Below are 22,404 nucleotides of genomic sequence, written 5' to 3'. Positions count from 1 at the left end.
TCCCCAGGGGGCTCCACGTGCCGCTGGCGCCCATCCCTGCGGTGTGGGGGACAGCCCCGTCCAGCGCAGCTCCTGCTCGACTCGACGCGGGCATCGCGGAGAGCCCCGGGAGCCACCCGTTCCACGGGAGAGGGCCCCTTCCTGGGCTCCCCGGCAGCGCCCCACCTCCTGACCTGCGCTACGTTCAAACTCCTCGCACAGGAAGCCGCCCTCTCGCTCTCTCTTCCTCTGCGGTTTGCGCTGGTGCTTCTGTGAAGCTGCTCTCGCGCTCCGAGGTGGTTTCTTTCTGCCCAACTTCTGAGGCAATCGCGCTTGGGAGGAGGTGGCAGCGGGTCGCTCTTCTGCGTCCCTGCGCGGCGCGTTGCTCTTTTGGTACGACCTGCGCCCGCGACGAGAGAGCGAGAGTGTGAACGCGAACAAACTGCCTCGACCATGTCGGCCTCGGCCAGATCGTCGCCTCGACGAAGCGAAGACACCGAGGACAGCCGCCTTCTGCTCATCTTGGTCCTTCTCTCTCCGTGCCTGTGACCGGACTCACAGGTGCATCTGCTCCGGTCGCCTCCTCCTCGACGCTCCGCTGCTTTCCTCCAGCGGAACATCTGGTCGCCATCTTTGTGAACCTGGATTACCTGGGTCTGGGGGCCTTGAAAAGAGCAGTGATGGGTAACGCTGTGGGGGGCATGGAGCAGCCCCGGGTTCAAGCGGGCATGCCCACCTCGAGCCCTCAGCTCAAGCAACCGGCGCCTCCCAAAGTGCCCATGCCTCCCGATGAGGAGCTGGAGGCGCGCTTCAGCGCAGTGCTGGTGAGTAGAAGGACAAGGCAGAAACACACACATGCGCACACACACATTTTTTAGTCTACTGTGCAGACCTCACAATGCCTTCTAAAATCCTAACTGCACGATAACAAAAAGTCACGAACAACATTTATTCAACAAAAGTCCTTAAAGCTTTTAGTTTCTAACTTAAATATAGGCGCCGGGCGTTTCCCCGTCTTGGGACATCCCCCAAGTTCTACTTTTTCGGGTTTAATTTCCCACGCACACACGAAGAAGAGCCTTAAATCCAGAGGCCGTACACATTATTTCTCGGCACCGAACGGCAGTGCCCTCTTGCCGTTCCTCTAAGGATGGCGCAAAATCCATGTTACTCTCAAGGCGAAACACGGGAAAATAGACCGCAACACACAGCAAGGGTTTGAAAACAGAGAGGTGACAACCCGGCGAATCGGCCGAAAACGATGTGCAAAAGAGGCGACGGGTTTGAGAAAAAACGACATTCTTGCACTTCCTCTGCGTTCAAAGATTCAGCTCTTAAACATGTAAACACATCATGAACATGGGTGCAGGAAATGCTTTTGGCTTTCTTCTGCTCTCAGATTGTGTGTCACTGACAGCTGCACTTCTCGTTTTAGCCTCTAATATATATGTTTCCTTGTTTTTTTGCCTTTATTCTTCTTCTTCAAAAAAAAACAAGTTTATCAGCAGCCCTGCTCAGCACTTAATTCGCTTTCACTCAACAAAGTCGACGTTTCTGCTTCATTTGACCTTCCAGCCCGAGCCTGTACTGCTTCATCAGTTTTCCTCCCTTTTTTAAGCGTCAAAAGGGAAAAAAGCCTCTAAAAGCCGTCGTACTTTAAATCGGTTGCTGATCCTCCATTATGCGGAGGCCCCTGAAGCGAGCAAAGTCCAGCGCAGTGTTACGGCGCCGTTTGAGCCCCGCAGTCGGAGGGACCGACTCACAACGGGGAGGGCGGAGGGCAGCGGGCCGCGCTTGACGTACGAGTGAAGCGGCTGCACGCTGTTGGGGTGTGGGGGCAGAGAGGTGGCGGCACGCAGAGCAAACGGCACCATTTTCACGAAACGCTTTAGACTGCAGGCAACAGACTTGTGTCGACTGCTCCTTCGTGGCGGTTCCTGTGAGGTGCCGGAGATGGACTCGGGACATCGCATTTATTCATTTAGCCGATGCTTTTTTCCAAAGCGACTCACGGTATTAATTTCCTTTACAACGACTTACCCATTCATAACCCTGGTTAATGTTACTGCAGCTCTTTAGGGTAAGTACCTTGCTCAACGGCACTGCAGCTGGAGGTGGCAATCAAACGCATGACCTTTGGGTACGAAGGAAGCAGCTCTAACCAGCTCCAAAGTCACAGAGCCGCGCCCATAAATATTCATGTGAATAACGAGGAGGGAACGCTGAACAGCACAGCGTGAGTGGAGTCTGCTTCTCCAAATTTATTCGGTTTACCTTGAGCACTATAGTGTTGTTAACGCTCGGCAATGACGTGGGATTATTTTTTCAGCTGCAATATGTGAGCAGACTGTAGCGTCTTTCAGCCTATGGGGTGATGAAGACTTCCACCCAGCTGACCCTCATTGGTCGCTTTTAAACGGCCCAGATGAAATGATGTCACAAGTTTTGCGGATCACGGCGCCGCTTCCTTCGTGTGACGGAGGCGGCTTCCGTATCGACTTTTTCGGTTCACCTGTTCGTCGCCGCACGAGGGCAAATCTCCTCGCAAACACGTGGCACCAAAGGGACTTGGGCCGCTGGTATCTGCAGCACAGTTAGTTATTCTTTACAATGAACACTACACAGTATTTAGCTCACCCTCTTCACAGCCACACACACACACACACACACACACACACACACAATGGGCAATTTAGAGTCACCGACTTGACTTGATCCACATGGGAAGGACATGCAAACCCCACACAGACTGACTGGGGATCAAACCCACATCCTCTCGTGACACCCCCTGCGCCACCTTGCCGTACCGTGTCGGGAGCTTATTGCGAGAACACCGTCCCGCCGATCTGGGCGAAGGGTGGCGTGTCTAGCTGTTGGAGCAGCAAGCATGTGCTTGCGTTTTGTGCTTTGGTCCAGTCAGTGTGTGTGCGTGTGCATCAGAAGCATCTTGAGAAATGTCTGCCCGGGTCAGCTCTTGTGACATGGCTCCGATGGTGTGGCAATGCAGCCGGCTGACCGCAGCTCAACTGATACGGGGTGACGGCGCTGAGCACTTGCTCTTCATCCACACGGATGTGTCAGCAAGCGATAAACGCAACTCCCCCCCGGACGGTCGGCTCGAACCTGCACCTGACGGCTAGGGTTGGCACACGGGATAAATATGGCCTTCGAACCGCCGGATGGGTTGTCGCGGTTACTTGGGCAAACACGTTGTCGGCAACGCTGCCCTTAATTCAGCGAAACGTGCTGGTTTGGTCGAACGTATAATTAGCCGAGCCTGACCGAGCCGCTAGTTCATTTTTCACATGGAAACGTGTCAAGCACAACATGTGCTTTGTACCATTTTGCTTATGGCAGTATGAGACTATTGTCACGGGGCTATAAAAGTACAAATATCAATGTAAAACGATGAGCATATGTGGCATTTCAGTGCTCCACGGGAGGACGATCACCTCATACTGGTAGCGACGGTAAAGCGTGTACTTCTGACAGTGCTACTTCTGTACTTACTGAGGTCGCTGTTTGTTAATGAATGTGCAAAAGCAGTTTCTCTTTGAGCAAAGTGCAGGGTACTTCTTTTATTCCACACGACTGCTATCGCCGATCTCCGGTGTTTACATTCCCCTCCTGCTCTTCCTTCGTAGCCGAGGCTGTACATTCACAGGCGCTGCTGGGTCTTTCCATGTTTCAGTCAGGTACGCGCCACATTACGTAACACTACTGCATGGTACAACATTACATCACATCACATCGCGCTTACTTTGGAAGTGCATGAACCGAAGGCTCCGGTTTCAGGGAACTGATGTCACCAGTGATGGCAGGAGTTCCTGTAACAACAGCGGTGAAAGGGAAGCGGGTTATGGGGGGACCTTGTGGCTGTGCCTTTGAGTGCGGTGCTTAACCCAACAGCCTCCTGTAAAAGCGACGAGCCCTATGTACGAGTAAAAGTTCTAAGCTGCCACGCAAAGAGATAAAAATGACCCTTCGTGGACACAGACGTGGCCCTAACGCTTATGTAGCTGGTACAATGTCGGGGAACGGACCCGACGGTCATTCTCGTGGACGACGGCGCGTGTCCGGGAGGAACGACGTAGCGCTGACTCGCCATCCTCTTCCAGGATGCACGTTCTCGAGGCGGCTGTTTGACCCACCGCCGCCCCTCCTTCTGCGGAGACCGAGAGCACGGGTGGGACCGCGATGGGGGGAGGGGGACGAGGCGGTGGCCGTTTCCTCGTGCGGAGGGGCGGAGTCCGCACAGGAAGCTCTGCGGTGTTGCAAGTGCTGCACGCGCGCCGTCTCTTTCCCCCGAAATAGCGAAGTAGCGCATATCCACGTAGCGGGAGCGCTGTCACGCGGGCCGTACCACTGCACGTTAAAAACATGGCTTGGATGCAAAACGTGAACTATTACTTCATCCTTGTCTTGCAAAAACCTTCAACTGTTATTGTTATTTCTATTTTTGTTGCTGTTATTACCACCTCGCTCTCACCATGCAGCACAGGACAACAGCCTTGTTCAAAGGTACGAGAGCAGGGCCCCTGCTGGGATTTTACCGCTCCTCCGTATGTGAACATACCCACCGGCTCTGCAGTGGGTTCATGTGGTTTTGGCTTTCGAAACAATCCGGCAGCCACAGTTTGCCCTCCGGCTTATACACACGCATCTGAACAGATGGATTCTTAGTTTTCGTTTTGCATGTGACGGAGACGCTGCGTCTCGCACCCTGGGGAGTCCAGCCGCAACCATGCGGCAACTGCAGTAAAAGAACACGCACTTGGCCACGGAGAGTTGATTCCCAGCCCAGTTGTCCGTGTCTTTCTCCTGCACGCTTCGCTCTCGCTGCTGTGACTCACAACTCCTTGGATGTTCCAGGTAACGGTCCTGCTAATTTTGAGTAGAAGTACACACCTGTAGGCCTCATGGCCTGTCCGTCGTGTGAGCGTGTGACACTGAAGGACATGTACGCACGCGTATGCGATATCGGGGTAGCGCGTGTACTCTGCCGGCGTTTACACACCAAAGGGCGCCTGGCTTTGGCAGACTCTCCGCAAAGATTCACGAGTCTCTCGGTCACGCCCTCTGAAGGTGCCGAGCGAACTGGCAAGGCTTTTGAAAGAGCCAGGAGCCCCCAGCTGTCGGAGCATTGCGAATGAAACAAAAGCAGAGTGGCCATGAGCCCGTTCGCACCACCGACGGCATGAGCTCATCCCTCCGAATCGTTCGCGGAGCGGGGGCCGTCGACGGAAGGAACCCCCACGATGCCTAGCGAATCACACCTGGACTGTTACGCGCAGGGAGGCCGTGCGCGTGCTGGTCGTCCCCTCCGCCACCCCCCCCGATCACAGTGCCCGTACGCTCCGCCCAAAGGCCCATCCCGCAGCACATGTTCCGTTTGCAGAAGCGTCGTAAACGCAAGGGTGTTTTCATGCGCTGAAGAGAAACCGCGAGAGGAGCTTGTTAAAAACAACGCCCATGTGAACTTTAGCTTCATTTGGTCCACAGCGACTGCAGTGCCCCAGAGCTAGAAGCATTCCCGAAATAGCCGAACGACGTTAACACAGGCGTGAAAATGATGGAATATGTCAGTGAAACACATGACGAGTCCCTCATTTACATAGGCCTCCCCCCACCCATGTGTCCACCCATCAGATGAGTTAGTCACCGGCTACGTCATTTGTCCACCCCCGTTCATGTCATGACAATCAAGTTGTGACCGACACACCCCCTCGGTGCATCACAGAGCCATACGCTCAGCCCCTGGCTCTGGTTTCTTACAAGTCACCCATCGTTTTGGTGGTGATCTGAATGGAAAAAAACCCCCCGAAGACAGTGGTGTCGCATATCGCTTTCTGATTAAATTATTAAATTGTGGATGGAATTTCCATGCTTTGAAAACGAGTCGGGGAACGAACAGAGCTTAACCGCAAAAAAAAAAAAAAAAAAAATATATATATATTAATTAATTACACGCGCTACCTGTGGATGGCTGCAATCCTCACTTTTTATTAACAGCTGTCCTAGTTTGCGACCTCTGAAGAGAAATTCAGTAAAGGTCTGGTTTCACACTGATAACGTTCAAAAATAGAAATGTCACAAAACTGCACAGAGAAACACATACATGTGAGCTAACACAGTACTGTGTGTATATAATCCATCAAAGCTGGATTCTTGTTTTATATTTAAGATTCTTATATAATAAAAGTGATTATGGCCCACGAATGTGCTAAGAACCACACGAAAAAATTCCAACTGAAACGAGTTATAACTTTCAGTAAAGTAAATTGTGGTAGGAAGTCTGGGTGGTGAACACCTTGTGTGTGTGTGTGTATGTGTATATCATATATAGTATATATATATTTACACACACCCACACACACACAAAACAGACACATTGACACATACTGTCACCCACACACGTATGGCTATATACCTATATACCTGATCACAAAGTACATACGTATGTTCTTGATATGTATGGTGGATTTCAAATGACCGCTGGCTGTGTCCGCAGAGCTCCATGAACCTGCCGCCAGACAAGGCCCAGCTGCTCAGCCAGTACGACAGCGAGAAGAAGTGGGAGCTGGTCTGTGATCAGGTGAGACGGGCCAGTGCCTCCATCTCCATCAGTGGCATCAAAAACCGCTGTCTCGTCACCTTCCTAGCTGCGCTCCTTTTTGGAACAGATTAAAGCGGCGCACCAGCCGTGTACATCATTCATACACCACCAAATGTAAAATGTGACTCTCTACTAGATGTCCTTCAACTAATACTGGAGCGGAATCAAATCTTGCACTATCATATTTTTAAAATTAAGCAGTACAGGTAGTTTAAGGCCATAAACTGGACATTTAGAGGGATATTTTAATAATTTAATAACTTAACCTTGCCGCTGTATGCCGGTATAGCTGATTTGAGTACTCAGCCATGTGTAAATCTTCCTAGCGAGATGTACGTCGTTAAATGAATAAATGTAAATGTAATATTTTACTGTGGTGTACATTACTCAAGAAAATGAATACTCATTTACAGACAGACAGCTTTTCATATATGTCATCACTTCCATCAAGTGCTGAAACACTGCGCTGGAAATCCAGAATCTGAGTAGTTCCATCTATAATATTTGGTGACACTCATTAATAGGTGAATGCAGAATTAAGTAATTGAGGGTGGCATATGAGACAAGCTGTGCCAGGGCTCTCCTTGACACCACTTGTCAAATCTGGCAGACGCCAGTATGGTTTCTAAGCATCGAAAAGCTGGTTCTGAGCATTAACCGCCTACCTGCTGTTCCGAAGATGATGCGCTAAGAGTCGGTTCTGAGAAAGACTGCATTCTGGGGGCAGGAGGGACACACAGTAACCACATCCTGTGTGGTCTTAGCCCATGTTCCTGTACAGTTGCCATAGTAAGCCCATAACAATTCCGCTGTACCGCTTATGTTATCGTTACTGTTTGCTTCCATGGCAACCGTGGCAAGTCAGCTGTTGCACTTCAGTGCGGAGGAGAGCGTTTCGTACCTGCGGCTGCCATGGCAGCAGAAGGTTGCGGTTAAAACAATCTCTTTCTTTCGTTCTTTCCGACTTTCCTTGCTCTCCGACAGAACTCTTGATACATCGTCACCCCCACTTCTCCTCCCCCACTTTCTGATTTGCAGCAGAAAATCTTCAAGGTGCTTCTCTCTGCTGTGAAGCATGTGGAGATGATTTTGCACTTCCTTTGTACATATGCTGACAATAAGCGGTTGTTATTTTAAGACCCTATATGTTCCCTTAGAATGGCACAAAGAACACAACCAGCCATTATGATAAACTGTAAAAGTATCTGTAAAGGCTGCAAAAAGAACATCTCTTAATGGGAGTGCTTCTATTCGAACAGGAGCGCTTCCAGGTAAAGAACCCACCCTCAGCCTACCTGGAGAAAATCAGAGGCTACCTGGACCAAGGATCCCGCAATGTAAGGCTGAGTGAGAGTTTACTGCTCGCCCCCCCCCCCCCCCCACCCCACCCCACCCCACCCCACCCCATCCCATCCCCCATCCCTGGCTATGGTGTGTCAAAGACCTGTTCTACCCTTCATTTACTTGCAGTGATTTTGCTCCTCTGTTTCTTTAGATGCGATTCTCAGTTCAGATGACTCCAAGCTTCCTATTATGAGTCGCTGGGGTGTTTTTATAGTGTCACACAAAGAGGCAACTTATGTAAGAGCAACGAACCTAAACCAAGTGGAAGACAGTAAAGCAAGGTTATTCAATTACAAGTTTTTCACTTCTTCATTCACTGGTAAATGTCTGGCAAGGAAGTTAAATGGATTTAATGTAGAGAGTAAGCTGTTCACATGTCATGCTTTGCTCAGCTGGCACAAAAATGTCGTAGGCTGTACCCTCTTGGACCGACAATGAATAACTTGCAGTACTGTACACACACGTGTACATGTAATCAGAAATCAGAACGAGCTTTATTGCCAAGTATGTTCACACATACATGGAATTTGTCTTGGTGACAGAAACTTCCACAGCACAGACAGAATGACAGTGACAAGACGCAGATGAGAAGATAGAATATGTGAATAAAGGATAAAAAATATAGAAAAATATAAAGTACACAATATACAAAAAATAGTCAATAGGCATTATATGTATGTACAGATATGTTCTATACAAATGCAAGGGAATGTGAGTAAGATATATGATGTGATAAATAGATATAATTATAAATATAAATAGCGTTGTGATGTATGAGCTGGATGTAAGGGATCCCTGTAAAGTTCCCACGTAAAAGTTTTTGTTTTTTTGTTTAAACACTCATAACTGCTTATAGGACAATAGGTGGTCTTGTGGACATTTATTCTCTTTTAAATATTGATCCAAGAAAGTGAAAGTTTTACAAATAAAACATAAACGAAAAAGAATTCAAGATGTCCTAAACTGAAGGGACAACCCTTACTGCATGACCAGTATGTGAAAGGCTCCTCACGAGGTCACCGTGAAAGCTAAAGAGTTCCTCCATGCTGGTGAAACGATGTTCTATTGTGTTTGTTTCCGCCAAGAAGTCAGGAATGGTCTTGCTCACCGACCTCAGCTCTCAATTTCTCTCGTACTTACTAGTTCAAGGCCCGTGTCAAGGAGTCAACCCAAGTCTTGAGAGAACTGGAAATCTCTCTGCGTACAAACCACATCGGGTAAGAATTCAGCACACCCCTAAAGCTCACTTCCCATTGTCTAAGGGTCACACTTACATCACTGCCCTGTAACAGCTAGTTTTGCTTCCTGATGACACTGAAAAAATAAGATCATCAACAGCTTCCAGTGTTGAGTAGTTGTATTGAGTAATGCTTTAAATGCCATGCTGCCATAATCCCAGTTTTGGCTCAGAGTATCAGTATAAAACTTGAAACTCATTAAAACTGTTAAAGTCAAAGCTAATGAAAGTGTGGTCCATGGCTGTGTTGAGAGCTCTAAGTCTTGCTGCCCTTCTCTACAGCTGGGCGCAAGAGTTTCTCAATGAGGAAAACAAAGGTCTCGATGTGTTGGTGGACTACCTGTCCTTCGCTCAGTGTGCTGTTACGTGAGTATCTGAAGGGAGGGCCACAGCCATAATTGCACTTTCACTGATCAACGAGATTAATTTGGTCAGTCAAAGGTAAGGGATTTACTGGCTATTGATTTAATCTGTTTAGTATGTTTGCATATTTGAGCGTGTGCATATCTGTTTGGCCGTGTTCACAGGTATGATATGGACAGCATGGATAACGGAGTAATGGATAAATCAATTGAGGACTTGACCAAGACACAGAGCAAAATGCCCCGTGCCCTGACAGTCCGGTGAGTCCCGGCACGACCCCAGCCTGCTACTCTCACCCCTATCAATATCTTCACGTGGTTTCCACACCGCTAGTCTCTCTACGCAGGTGAAACGCTTTCAGCTGTGTGACTTCACAGTCGCTTCTTCTGGCGCTTGAGCATCAAAATCCTGTCATGCGGCTTGCTAATGACCCAACCAAATGCTGAATAAGTTGTCCAGAAGCCAACAAGAGCTAACACACCGGAGCACATGAAGCTTGAAGGAGGACTTCGTAGTTGACGTTAGCGTGCAAGACTCAAAATTAGGGTTAAACGGCAGGTTTCCAACATTATATGGTAGGTTCAGAGGAGCTTCTTGTATACCAGCAGATGCAAAACCTTAGTGCATCACACAGAAGCTGAGGTGGTCTTGTACGGGTGCAAAGAGCTTGGTGATGAGGCCCTCCACCCTAACGGACCCATCACACAGTATCATCTTTGTGGTTTACCTTGTTTCTTTTCAACAACCATTTTCGTAAATGCTCAAACCTCCACGAGCCACATCAGAACACGATCTACTGCTATCGTGATATCAAATTGTTTTTGTTCGAATTTAATGACAGAATTGTGAGTTAAGGGAGCTCACTTATTGAGTAGCTGAAAAGTATTGTGTTGCAGGATGGGTAGGGCTGCTGTTGTGAAGCACGAGTAGCAGCTGCCGTTTTTTACGATTGCTTTGATGAGTACAAAATTGTGTGTGTGTGTGTGTGTGTACTGGTGTCCACACCTATGTGTGTGTGCATGTGTAAGAATAAAGTTGTGCTGGGTAAGAATGCAAGTTAATACTCCGGTGCTCTGTTGTGTGTATGCTACGTTGTTTTCTTGGTCAGATTACCTTTGCTGTCCACGTATAGATAGAGCTAAAGAATATAGGTACATGTGGAAAAAGTGAAAAGCTCTGTATTACGAATACAAATATAAATTATATATAAATATTTAAAAAATCTGAAATTTTTAATGGCTACGCATCAGAAAAGTATACATATGAATAAACATATACGCATTACACACAAAATAAATACAAAAACAGCAATAAATTTATAAAGCTTATGAAGCTGTATGTTTTTATGTTCTCTTCTGCACTGTGTATGCTACTCCTTTCTTCTGCTCATGTTGCTGTATCTGACAGTGCAATCCTCCGATTTGGCAGACTGACCCAATTACCTGGGCGGAAGGCACTGCGACACTCACGTATTGTTAGCCAGAAGGACGATGTCCACGTCTGCATCATGTGTCTGCGGGCCATCATGAACTACCAGGTGTGTGTGTGTAAAACCATTACTTTTCTGTCTGACCAACAAGCCAAAATGCTACAATATCTGCACAAAGTCCACATCCAAAATTCCAGATCTGTACTTTCAAAGAGTCAAAGTTATTGAAGGAGTCGTTATTCGCAGAGTCACATTGAACAAATGATCAGAAAGTGGAAAACGCAAATTTCCGTACGTTTTTCGAATCATATGGGAGTAAATATATCCTTCTGAGTATTCACGACGGGATGAAAATGACAACAGAGTGCCATTTGGTTTCCCTAAGCATTTAATTTTATTTTGTATTTGTTGTGCAATGATATCACAGAGCTTGTGAGTATGAAACAACTAAAAACCTTTATGTGGCATTGTTGCCCAATTTAAAAACCCAATTCTTCACACTTTCACTGCTTATTTGTCACAAGGTCATGGGAAAGTGTGTTGCTGACCCCAGGTGTCAGCTCTCTGTACCCATAGAATGAAGAATCTACAGGTGCGGAGTCTGTATTTACAGTGGTGCTCTTTTGTGTTCTTCAGTCTGGGTTCAACCTGGTGATGACCCACCCACGGTGTGTCAATGAAATCACGCTCAGCCTTAACAACAAAAACCCCCGGTAACAATATGTGTTTGTGTGTGTGTGTGTCTGTGTGTGTGTGCGTGCATTTGATTAACTGTGCATGCAGCTGGGTACGCCGTCTTGGCTGGATTTACAATGTGTGCCTTGTGTTGATGGATTAAAAACAGCATGAATCATTCTGTTTGTTTTACTTTTCATAGAAAACAGACTATAATGCATCAACACATTGATTTTATGACACAAAGGTGGATCGATATGCTCATGGATAAAATCGCCATTCGGTGGTTTTTCTAAGTAATCTCGGCGCTACAAATACGCAGCCCATGTTCCCTTTCCCTTCACACACTTATACACAGTGCAATACCAGATTAAATATTTCAGAGGTTAACTCAACAAAGAAGGACTTTTTCCCTTTTTTTTTACTTTTTTTGACTATTTGTAATTTCATCAGGCGGGAAAATATGTCACAGATCAAAGATGATAAGCTGCTAAGAAAATAATGTGCAAGTCAAAATTACTTAAGTGATCTGAATGTCCATCTGCAGGGTAATAATGATTAACAGGCAGACAAATTTAGCAAGGATGTACTGTAGTGTGTTGCTGGATAACTTGTATGGCTTTAAGATGGTCTGTTTGAATTTGTTTTATGGTACTATATATTGGGGTTCATTGTCAGTCGATAATATGTTCATATTGTGTTTCCAGCTGAAGTGTGTGTGTGTGTGTGTGTGTGTGTGTGTGTGTGTGTGTGTGGGCACGAGATTGGATGCTGCTGTTGGATTACCTCCATATTGTCCCTGTCCATAGAACCAAGGTGCTTGTGTTGGAGCTTCTGGCTGCAGTGTGCCTCGTCAGAGGGGGTCATGACATCATCATCGCCGCATTCGACAACTTCAAAGAGGTCAGTGGGTGTGCGAAAAGGTCGACCAATTTGTTCTGCAGTGGCCTAAAAAGAAAGACGATGTTTACTTCCTACAACTCTCTGAAATCCACCCTTCTTCAGACTACATGCTCTGTAGACGTTGCAGCTATAGCAGTGTCTCCAGAAGAGATGTAAATGTATACCTTGAGTTGTACCTCTTTGCCTTCTTAGTCTCCATGTCTCCTACTGGAAAAGAAATCAGTATAAGTCTGACTTATGTTGACTGCCTCAGAGCCACAGAAGAAGTGGTTCATCCTGTTGGTACCTGTAGCCATACCTGTAGCTTGATTAATGGCTCCTATGTCACAGTGACCTTGTCTTTTGCTGTATTGTCCAAAAATCAGACCTAGTAGGGCAATAAATAAACTTCCAGAACCTCAAAGAGATTCTCAGGACACATGACCCAGGAGGAAAAATAGATTTTGGGAGCCTCAGTGTACCTGACCGACAATGCCATGTTCTATTGATCCCTTAGGTCACTGGGGAGAAGAACCGCTTTGAGAAACTCATGGAGTATTTCAGAAATGAAGACTGCAACATTGACTTTATGGTAAGGAGACTTGTAGGACTGAGAGCGAAGAGCGCTGATCACTTGGTCAGCAAGTCTGTGTGTGAGACTAGCAAGTACAGCTAAAGAACCCTTCCTATGTATCTTAAGCACTGGTCTTCTGAACATTAAAGAGGGTGTTTGGCACAGAGGTGTAAAACAGAAAAAGGTCATAATTAATCTGCTGAAACACAAGCATCCACTGCACTAGTTGCTGAAATGAAACACTTCTCAATTACAATTCAGCAATTCAGTAATTGCCTCTCCATTTATGCCTGTGGTTCTGGATGAAGCACACATATATATATTTCAACACAACTGCAAGACAAAGTCATCATTCTCCATCACGGGCAGGTGTCATTCATGTGGTGTGACTCACCGCCCCCTCTCCTTTCTCCACCTCTATCTCTTCCTCCAGGTGGCGTGCATGCAGTTCATCAACATCGTGGTCCACTCGGTGGAGGACATGAACTTCCGTGTGCACCTGCAGTACGAGTTCACCCGCCACGGGCTGGATGAGTACTTGGAGGTGAGCTGGAACATCTGACATTGAAACATGTAACTCCTCAACAAAACAACGCCAATGTCTTACTCCTATCCTGTGTTATCAAAGTACCAGAAATGAGTTCATTAATATGTAAAGAACATCAGAAAACAGCAAGAGTCATTAATCCCCAGCAGGAAAAGACCAACAGGGAACTTCTGTTACAGGCTTCTGCCTGCATGAACAATGCAACGATGCCACCTTAAGCTTCATCTTGTGGTAGAAATCTGCAGTCTCAGCCTGTGTGTGGGGTGTGTTCTCTGACAGAAGCTGAAGTTGACGGAGAGTGAGAAGCTGCAGGTGCAGATCCAGGCGTACTTGGATAATGTGTTCGATGTGGGGGCTCTGCTAGAGGACGCTGAGAACAAGAATGGCTTCCTGGAGCATGTGGACAACCTGAGAGAGCACAACGTACAGGTGTGTAACACACACACACACACACACACAGAAATACTTGAGTGCAAGCACAAACGGGGAATAGGCATAGAATCATACCGCACAGCTTTTGAAAAACATAACCTGCTCCCGTTCTCCCATCCCAGGTAGGTGAAGCATCTACAGATGATGACCAGAGTGTTTGGAGCTGACCTCATGGTGACATATGTTTGCATTTGTCTCGGTGCTGCAGCTGACCGCCCGGCTGGAGGAGATAGAGAAGGAGGCCATAGAGAAGATAACAGAGCTGGAGAAGCATCTCATGCAGGTCACCAAAGAGAACGAGATGCTCAAGGTGATGAGCGTTCATGGCGACTGCCCTGTACAAGTCACTCACAGCTACAATGCCAACGATTATTTTTAGGGACACTTTTGCATTGCAGCTTTCCTTCAGGTTTAGATTTATTTAATTTTAATTGTGTCACTATTTCACCTCAAGCTACATGAAGCTATATTCACTGAAGAATGAATGGGTGGAAATTTTGCAAACCCTCCTTTGTCCTTCCAGGAAATTTGTGCTCACATGCAAAGTATTGTCCGCTTTGTTTGCAAATGTTCCCACGTTCCAGTATGCTCATGTCGCGGTGTCTCTTTGCACTCACGCGGCAGGAAAACCTGCGCGACTCCTGCGCCCAGGTGAGCTCCTTGCAGCAGCGAGAACGCGAGCGGGAACTGAAGCAGGAACGGGAGAAGGACCGTGAGCGGCCATGCCAGAACCCCTCGGAGCTGGAGCTCAAAGTGCAGGAGCTGCAGGAACGGGGTCTGATCCGCCTGGGACGCACCCCCTCTGGGGGACTGGACATTGAGGTGGTGCCTGTCAGGATCATAGAGACTGTCGCTTCACCTGTCGCTCAAACAGGTTCGCCCAGTCAACCATCTGTCTCAGTAGAACAACTTGCTGTTTGTTTGGACCGCTGTGCAGAATCATCAGTGAAACAATGCAGTGTGAAACAGCACACACAACAGAATCTGGAACAATACAAACATAATTATGTAGTCAACTTACCAGTGATGATTGCAAATACAGTATACTGAGGTTTCTTCAGTGTAGTACAGCAAGGTTAAGACAGCCTGTATGTTCACAAGGTCTACACACGGGAGTGAGAACAATACACACTTACACTCTCTTCCCATATGGCACCAGCATCTCCAGCTCCACCATCTCCACCGTCTTCTGGTCAGGACGCTCCCACAGCTGTTCCGCCTGCCCCGCCACCTCCTCCTCCGCTGCCAGGTGCAGTAGAGCCCTGCGTAACTTCTCTTCCTGGTCCTCCTCCACCTCCTCCACTGCCCGACTCCTGTGTACCACCACCACCTCCGCCACTCCCGGGAGGAGGACCTCCCCCACCCCCTCCGCCACCGGGAGTTGGACCTCCCCCACCACCTCCACCACCACCAGGAGCTGGACCTCCCCCACCACCTCCGCCACCCGGAGGTGGACCACCACCTCCTCCAGGAGGCCTGCCAGCTGGAAACAGCGCTTCAGGTAAGCTGAAAATGCATGTTGGTGATCCTAAAAAGTAAGTAATAAGTAACAGTCTAATGCATGAATTACCCCTCCCTTCATCGGGAACATCTCTGAGTTACTGTAGAACATCTTGATGTTCTACAAAAACCTTGTGTTCCAAAGACCTATGTTAACTATGTGCTGCAAACCAGATGCTTTTAATGATAATCAAGTTCTACTGTTCTCATCCTTTGTACCAAGACCACAGAGGTAGAAAACCCAACAGTACTGTCAGCGTCTGAGTCATAGATTCTCCCACGAATAATGATAAAAGCTGGGGTCAGCAGTGTAGGGCAGGGTCCAAGCAGCTAAATGAAAGTGATATCTCCACTGGCAACCCTATATAACATAATTTTAAAAGGGTCATAAATCTGAACAATTGTACATTTATACGGAGGTGAAAAATTATGAAAATGGTAATTATAAGTGACAATGTCTGTTTGAATTCATCTTTTAAAACGTTTCTCAGGGAGTATGAAGTGATTAACCTCAGTAGTCTGGTGTGGAGCCCAAGGATGTGGTTCTTTCTCAGTGTTTTATGACCTGGTCTCTGACAGGGGTCAAGGGGAAGAAGTCGATCCAGACCAAGTACCGCATGCCCCTGCTTAACTGGCAGGCCCTCAAGCCCAACCAGGTGACGGGCACCGTGTTCAATGAGCTGGACGATGACCATGTGCTGCAGGTAGGACGACTGTACTGCCGTGTCGGCGCCAGGATGCTTAGCTGTCGTGAGCTACTTACAGGTATTAGCTACTTACAATTGCAGATGGGTAATTATTACTGGAGGAAGATCATAGTAAGTACATTACTCAAGAGTACTACAGTTGGAGCTGGGATTTGTCCTGAGTCCAAAGGTTGCAGTCCTACCACCATGCACCAGCTGCACCTTTAATTCTAATGTTTATGTTTAGTAACATCACTCTCTCTGTTCTAATTCACTCTGGATAAAAAGCATTACCTGCAGGAAAATGGATACTGGATTAATTATTTTGAGCCTGTATCAGAGAGTCAGTGCCAGTTTACTGACTTTACCCGACATTACTCTAACAGGAGCTGAACATGGATAACTTTGAAGAACAGTTTAAGACCAAGGCCCAGGGCTCTCCCGCCGACCTGGGCAAACTAAAGATCAAAGTGGCTCAGAATGTCCCCTCAAAAGTGTCTCTGATTGAGACCAACCGGGCCAAGAACCTGGCCATCACGCTGCGCAAGGGGGGCATGAGTGCATCTGACATCTGCACCGCCATCGAGAAGTATGGATACCAATCTTTTACCTTTCCCCAAGATGCATGAACACTAAAACTGCTCTCCTGAGCATTTCTGTTTTTGCACATCATCTCCACATTTGCCATGCGTTTCACGCCCTCCTTTACTTTGTTCATATTTTGCCGTGTCTTTGTCCTCCTTCACTCTTTTTTGGCGCTGTCTATTTTTCACTCGTAACATTGTTGGAACACAAAACCTACACCTGCTTTCTACACTGTCCGTGTCTCTAAGATGCCAAAATATCTAAGCACGCCGACACCGAGAATGATGAAGCATATGTATTTACGATAGCAACCCCATTTTGGGATTTAAACCAGAAACCATTCAGCCACGATCCTACCAAGCTGTTATCTCTCCTTTTCTTTCCAGGTATGACCAACAGTCCCTGAGCCTGGATTTCTTGGAACTTCTTGAAAGGTTCATCCCCACAGACTTTGAGGTAAAGCTGATGCAGAATTATGAGCGGGACGGGCGCCCGCTGGACGAGCTGTCAGATGAGGACCGTTTCATGATGCGTTTCGGGAAGATCCCACGGCTGGGCCAGAGGATTGCCACGCTCACCTTCATGGGCAATTTCCCAGAAAGTATGAAGCGGCTGCAGCCGGTAAAAAGAATTTCATTGTTATGGGCCTTTTCCTAGCACCATTACATTCAGTTTTACCAGAACTGCTATACCTGATGTAAAAGCAGCTTAAGTGGGATTTGATTCATACTTCATACGTTAAGGTCTTGATACATTTGTGCATTTAAAGAAACAGATAACGAAAGCAGTAATAACTTATAATAGGGTCCAGCAGTTTAAGTAAGCATTCTTATTTTCAATAGCAACTGAACGCCATCATTGCAGCATCAATGTCCACCAAGTCCTCTATCAAGCTGAAAAAAATCTTTGAGGTAAGAGATGGAAATGTGGCCAGTGTTCAGTGTCCACATGTATAATAAGCAAGCTTGAAAAGCCTTAACCCTACCTCTTCTTGGTCTTTTCCAGATTGTGCTGGCATTTGGGAACTATATGAACAGCAGCAAGAGGGGAGCAGCTTATGGGTTTCGCTTACAGAGCCTGGACATGGTGAGGAACCATTACAAACAAAGATGATTTACATAAAGATCCAAAGCTCAGACACTTGTAATATTCTGTCCAGTTAAATTATGCATTGTATACACAAATTAATACCTGATATTTGGGTTAGCCAAATGTATCCTGTGCTGTAGAAACCAAACTTATCTGCTATAGTGACTCAGGTCCAGCATTTATCTTCCTGGGAAACTTTAGGCCTCAAGGTACTCTTTGAAGCCTACTGCATAAAGGCAGCCTTTAGACACGGAAGGGAACAGTTGACTTTTTCTTGAGTGCCCTTACATTGTTTTCTCCTTCCTGGACCATCAGCTGCTGGATACTAAGTCCACAGACCGCAAACAGACATTACTTCACTTCATCGTAAACATCATCCAGGAGAAGTACCCTGAACTGTCTTCCTTCCACACAGAGCTGCACTTTGTCGACAAGGCTGGCCAAGGTAGTGGCATTGCCTGTCATCACGGTTCTTCTCCTCAACCTGTTCCTTCCAGAGTTCTTGCTGTAAAACCCAAATACAAACATGGTTCATTCACTTAGTCTATTACTACACGCTTCTGTTGATAAGAGGTAATTGGTGTCTTTACTCTGTTGTGTGTGTGTGTGTGTGCGCACGCGCACCAGTGTCTCTGGACAGCATTCTGCAGGACGTACGCTCTCTGGAGAAGGGTATGGAGGTGGTCCGGAAGGAGTTTTTAGTGCAGGATGATAACCCGGTGCTGAAGGAGTTCCTGAAAACAAACAATGAACTGATGGACATCCTACTCAAAGACAGCAAGGCTGCTCAGGTTGAGCCTCAACTGCACGCATTACAATCACACCTTACTCATCCATGTGGTGTTTACAGTACCAGTCAAAAGTTTGAGTTGCACTTGCTGGGAGCAAGTCTTTTACATGAGGCATTTGATTAACGAGTTTGAGTGAGAAATTAGTGGAAATCTCTTCCCAGCTCTTCTACAGCAATTCCTAGATGAACGACAGTTGTGGTTTGCATTTGTTCTTCTGTCCAGTTTGTCCAAAACACATTCTGTGGAACTGTCCAGGGGTGCCCAGGTGTACTCAAACTTTTGACACTCTCTCCAAAACCATCACGAAGTACTCATGTATCTCTCCGTTACTCATCACAATGCTTACTCATAATGCTGACTCATAGTGCCTGTAGCAGTCACGGTCATTACTCAGCACAGAAGTTACCTTGCTCATCTGAAGGTCTGGTCACCCTTTTGTTGTTCAATCAGGAGTCCTACCTGTCAGTGGTTGAATACTTTGGGGAAAATCCAAAAACCACTCCGCCCTCTATGTTCTTCCCCATATTCGTGAGATTCATTAAGGCCTACAAGGTAAGGGTAACGTACAGTTTGTGATCTTTGAGGATATGTTTAATGCATTGCACTTACAGGTGTTTGTGTATGCTCCCCCTTATTGCTCTCAGCAAGCCGAGCAGCAGAACGAGCAGCGAAGGAAAGAGGAAGCCATGGCGAGCGAGGAATGTGGCCAGTCATCACCCTCTCCCTCGAAGAAACTTCCAGCTGGAAACAAGGTAGGTGTAGGACCTCATGTTATGAATACTTTCATTGGACCAGACCAGTTGTGTCTCTTGACAAATGTGAGAGGGGTTGACCTGCCCCTCCTTTCCCTTGACAGATGCCAATGATGCCTAAGATGCCCCAGGTGGACTTGATAGCTGAGCTGAAGAAGAGGCAGGTGAAGCCACAGGTGCGGGAGGGAAAGGACGGAGCCATTGAGGACATTATCACAGGTACAAACCGCCTGCTGTTTTGAAGGTGCTTCCAGTGGAGCCACCCCACTATGTCAAGCTGTTGATGAAACTCTTCACATGTGAGCTCCTTGTGTTAATGGCAGCAGTCAGTTTGGAAAGCACTCAAGCTTTATTTTCAAGCTTACATTATGCCACTGAATTATGGTTCTACACTTATATAATAGCTTTGTCCATTTACTAAATTGGTGCCATTTTGATACCATTCCTTCTCATTTATTCCCCAAATGTTTAATTTTTTTCCCCATCACCTTCCCCACTCACTTCTTCTGTCTGCGTCACTGTAATTGCGCAGAAAGATACGACCATTAGGCCACAGATATAAAGATTGAGACACTCTCTAATGCAGAATTAATGTTGAGTGAGCTAGATTCTCAGATGGTTAGTAACTTTTAAAGGTCAGTGTGCTGGCTTGCTTATGATCCTGAGGCATTTGTTATTAATTTCTTAGCAGATGCCCTTACTCACTCAGATGCATGGACAGCGTTTTTGAAATCAGCTGCAATAATTCCAGCATTAGAAATTCTTCGCCATGGCTTACAGTAGAAGTGCAGCAAAACCACACTGCTTAACCCCTACTGATGCACGCTGGGAAACCACGTTGACGCCTTTGATGCCCGTCTAGTTTTCAGCCCATCTTTCTCCCTTCCCCAGACCTGAGGAGCCAGCCGTACCGACGGACAGAAGGAGGGTGGCGCAACGCCAAGAAACCAAATGGGCAGCAGGTCCAGGGATCTGCCGAGTGATGCCGTGCCGTTTCTGGAGGCAAGCACGAGCGAGCAAACACACGCTCGCGCAAAACACACAACATATAAATATATATATTTTAAATAATACATTCCTTAAATGCTCTTTGGAGTTCCTCCCCAGCTCGGCAGCAGCAGCTAAAGGTTAGGTTCAGCTGAAACTGTGGTAACACTTTACAAAAAGTCTTAGCAAACCATCACCTTTATATAACGTACACAGACATGCAACCCTTTCAACGTTTTTCCTTCTTCCATCGTGAGCTCATCATCACACTGTGAGAGTTGAATGCCTAAATTCAAACAAGCTGATCTGAGTCATCCAATCCTGCGAATAAAAGACAGCAGGAAGCTGAGCAGGGTTCAAGGTCACCTAAATAACATGGACCAATGTCTGGATGTAAGTGACATTTCAGTAAGAACTATCTTACTGACCCCAGGTAAAATATCCTCTCTCTTGGGCCCTTCATTAGAAAAAGAGGAATAGAAACACTCTGTGCATCTCTAACGGATGCATGTTTCATTTGGCAACACATCCCTCACGTATACTGAGAATTACCTGACAAGTGACTAAGAAAGGATTTACTTGCAGGAATCAAAAGCAAAGAACACTGTAGAAACAATTTACTACTTCAGTTTCTGTTGCTTATTCTGTGAATCGATCTAATGGACAAATGTAAATCAGCTGTACAGTACAGAAAAGGCTTACCAAATATAGGCCTACGAAGGTCCACGCTATACTGTATCGTACATACTTTGTACAATTATTTTCCGAAAAAATAAATTTGTAACAAATATTTGAAATAACTTTTTTAATAAATTGACAATTGTTCATTTTAAGTATTGAAAAATGTTATTTGTGTATGCTGAAGTACTTTTTTTATTCCTGTTTCTGGCTCTATTTTTCATGTAAAGAAAACATAACTTTTCATGTAAAGTAACTTTAAACTGTACAGTGCTGGAATTGTGTTTAAAGAAAATGGTGTGCAAGGTTATTCCAGCAGAGGGAGAAATTTGGCTGGATTTCCCTTTTGTGTGTTTTCCCAAAATACAAAGACCTGTATTTTGTATTTGCAATAAATTTCAGTTTTACTCCTTTTCAGCCCAATTTATACTGGGGCCAAGAATAGCGGCAATTCCAACCACAAACACTAAGGAAGCTGCTGCAATGTTAACGACGGTTCCCTCACCTTTAGGCTTTGCAGTTACCATGGAGACAGTTGGTGTGTGGGTGGGGGCTCCTTGCCGCCTGTCAAAAGGGGTGGCCACGCCTTCCAGTGACGGCTCCGTGCCCTAAGCAGTGTAGAGCGCCCTTCCTTCCACTTTGAAACATCACTTCGACAAGGCCGAAACACACAAGTGGCTTGACACAAAGAACTTTACTATGCTTTATTACATTTCACGTGTTGTTACATTTTACAGTGACCAGCAGTGCTAGATTGTTGACAAGAGAGCGCCAGATCCTTTCTTAATCTCATAGCTGAGGTCGATGAATCGGGATGAAGCCCTGTGATCGGAAACAGCCGTCGATTTGCAGATCGCAGAATGCTCTGCTCTCTCTCGGCACTCATTCATAATTAAGAACTCACAACTAGACTGTACAAGAGATCTGTACTTTATTTCTTACACAAACACAGAATATGTACAAAAGAAAAAAAATCTTTAATGTTCTCACAAAACAAAGCACATTTCTTGTGTAATATCATGGCATCCACACTGTTTAGTTAGATCTTTAGTATTAATAGGCGTATTTTATTTCTTTATTGTCCATATATCACACTACTCTACAAATGGAAGCATCGCTTCCTATGAAAAACAACACTTGTTATTCGATGGTTTATTTTAAAGCTCTCGCTGTCAAGCATTTTGTATGTTTCTCTAACACTCTTTCCTTACATGACCTTGTTTCCTGGTATTACTGAGCACTGTGATACCTGCCTGAA

The 22,404-nt window shown here is 46.3% G+C and overlaps 1 protein-coding gene across 2 annotated transcripts; it reads left to right on the top strand.

The window, feature by feature from the left end:
- Positions 1 to 246: 246 nt before the first annotated feature.
- LOC108941833 (formin-like protein 1) lies at positions 247 to 20,538 on the top strand. Of its 2 annotated transcripts, none has more exons than XM_018764701.2 (26): positions 247 to 803; positions 6,491 to 6,574; positions 7,855 to 7,932; positions 9,083 to 9,156; positions 9,459 to 9,542; positions 9,704 to 9,799; positions 10,947 to 11,076; positions 11,605 to 11,681; positions 12,453 to 12,546; positions 13,043 to 13,117; positions 13,533 to 13,643; positions 13,926 to 14,075; positions 14,287 to 14,388; positions 14,703 to 14,952; positions 15,238 to 15,579; positions 16,158 to 16,282; positions 16,651 to 16,853; positions 17,236 to 17,470; positions 17,692 to 17,760; positions 17,855 to 17,935; positions 18,254 to 18,383; positions 18,566 to 18,729; positions 19,180 to 19,281; positions 19,374 to 19,481; positions 19,586 to 19,700; positions 20,373 to 20,538. In XM_018764701.2, the coding sequence occupies exons 1-26, from the start codon at positions 660 to 662 to the stop codon at positions 20,462 to 20,464; spliced, it is 3,315 nt and encodes a 1,104-aa protein (XP_018620217.2). In that variant the 5' UTR covers positions 247 to 659; the 3' UTR covers positions 20,465 to 20,538. The 2 variants fall into 2 exon arrangements, with proteins under 2 accessions (XP_018620217.2, XP_018620218.2); XM_018764702.2 differs by having other exon boundaries at positions 260 to 803; positions 10,968 to 11,076.
- The last annotated feature ends 1,866 nt before the right edge of the window (positions 20,539 to 22,404 follow it).

This window comes from Scleropages formosus, chromosome 8 (assembly GCF_900964775.1).
Source record: "Scleropages formosus chromosome 8, fSclFor1.1, whole genome shotgun sequence".
Lineage (NCBI taxonomy): Eukaryota > Metazoa > Chordata > Actinopteri > Osteoglossiformes > Osteoglossidae > Scleropages > Scleropages formosus.
The sequence above is the reverse complement of the archived record's forward strand: the minus strand, read 5'-3'. Positions and strand labels throughout refer to the sequence as shown.

What these genes read in the sequence shown, in the direction of transcription:
- LOC108941833 (XM_018764701.2), top strand. Translation starts at nt 660, where the DNA reads ATGGGTAACGCTGTGGGGGGCATGGAGCAGCCCCGGGTTCAAGCGGGC. An exon ending in CTGCGTACAAACCACATCGG is followed by an intron (nt 9,157 to 9,458) that starts GTAAGAATTCAG and finishes CCTTCTCTACAG; the next exon opens with CTGGGCGCAAGAGTTTCTCA. An exon ending in GGCTGGATGAGTACTTGGAG is followed by an intron (nt 13,644 to 13,925) that starts GTGAGCTGGAAC and finishes GTTCTCTGACAG; the next exon opens with AAGCTGAAGTTGACGGAGAG.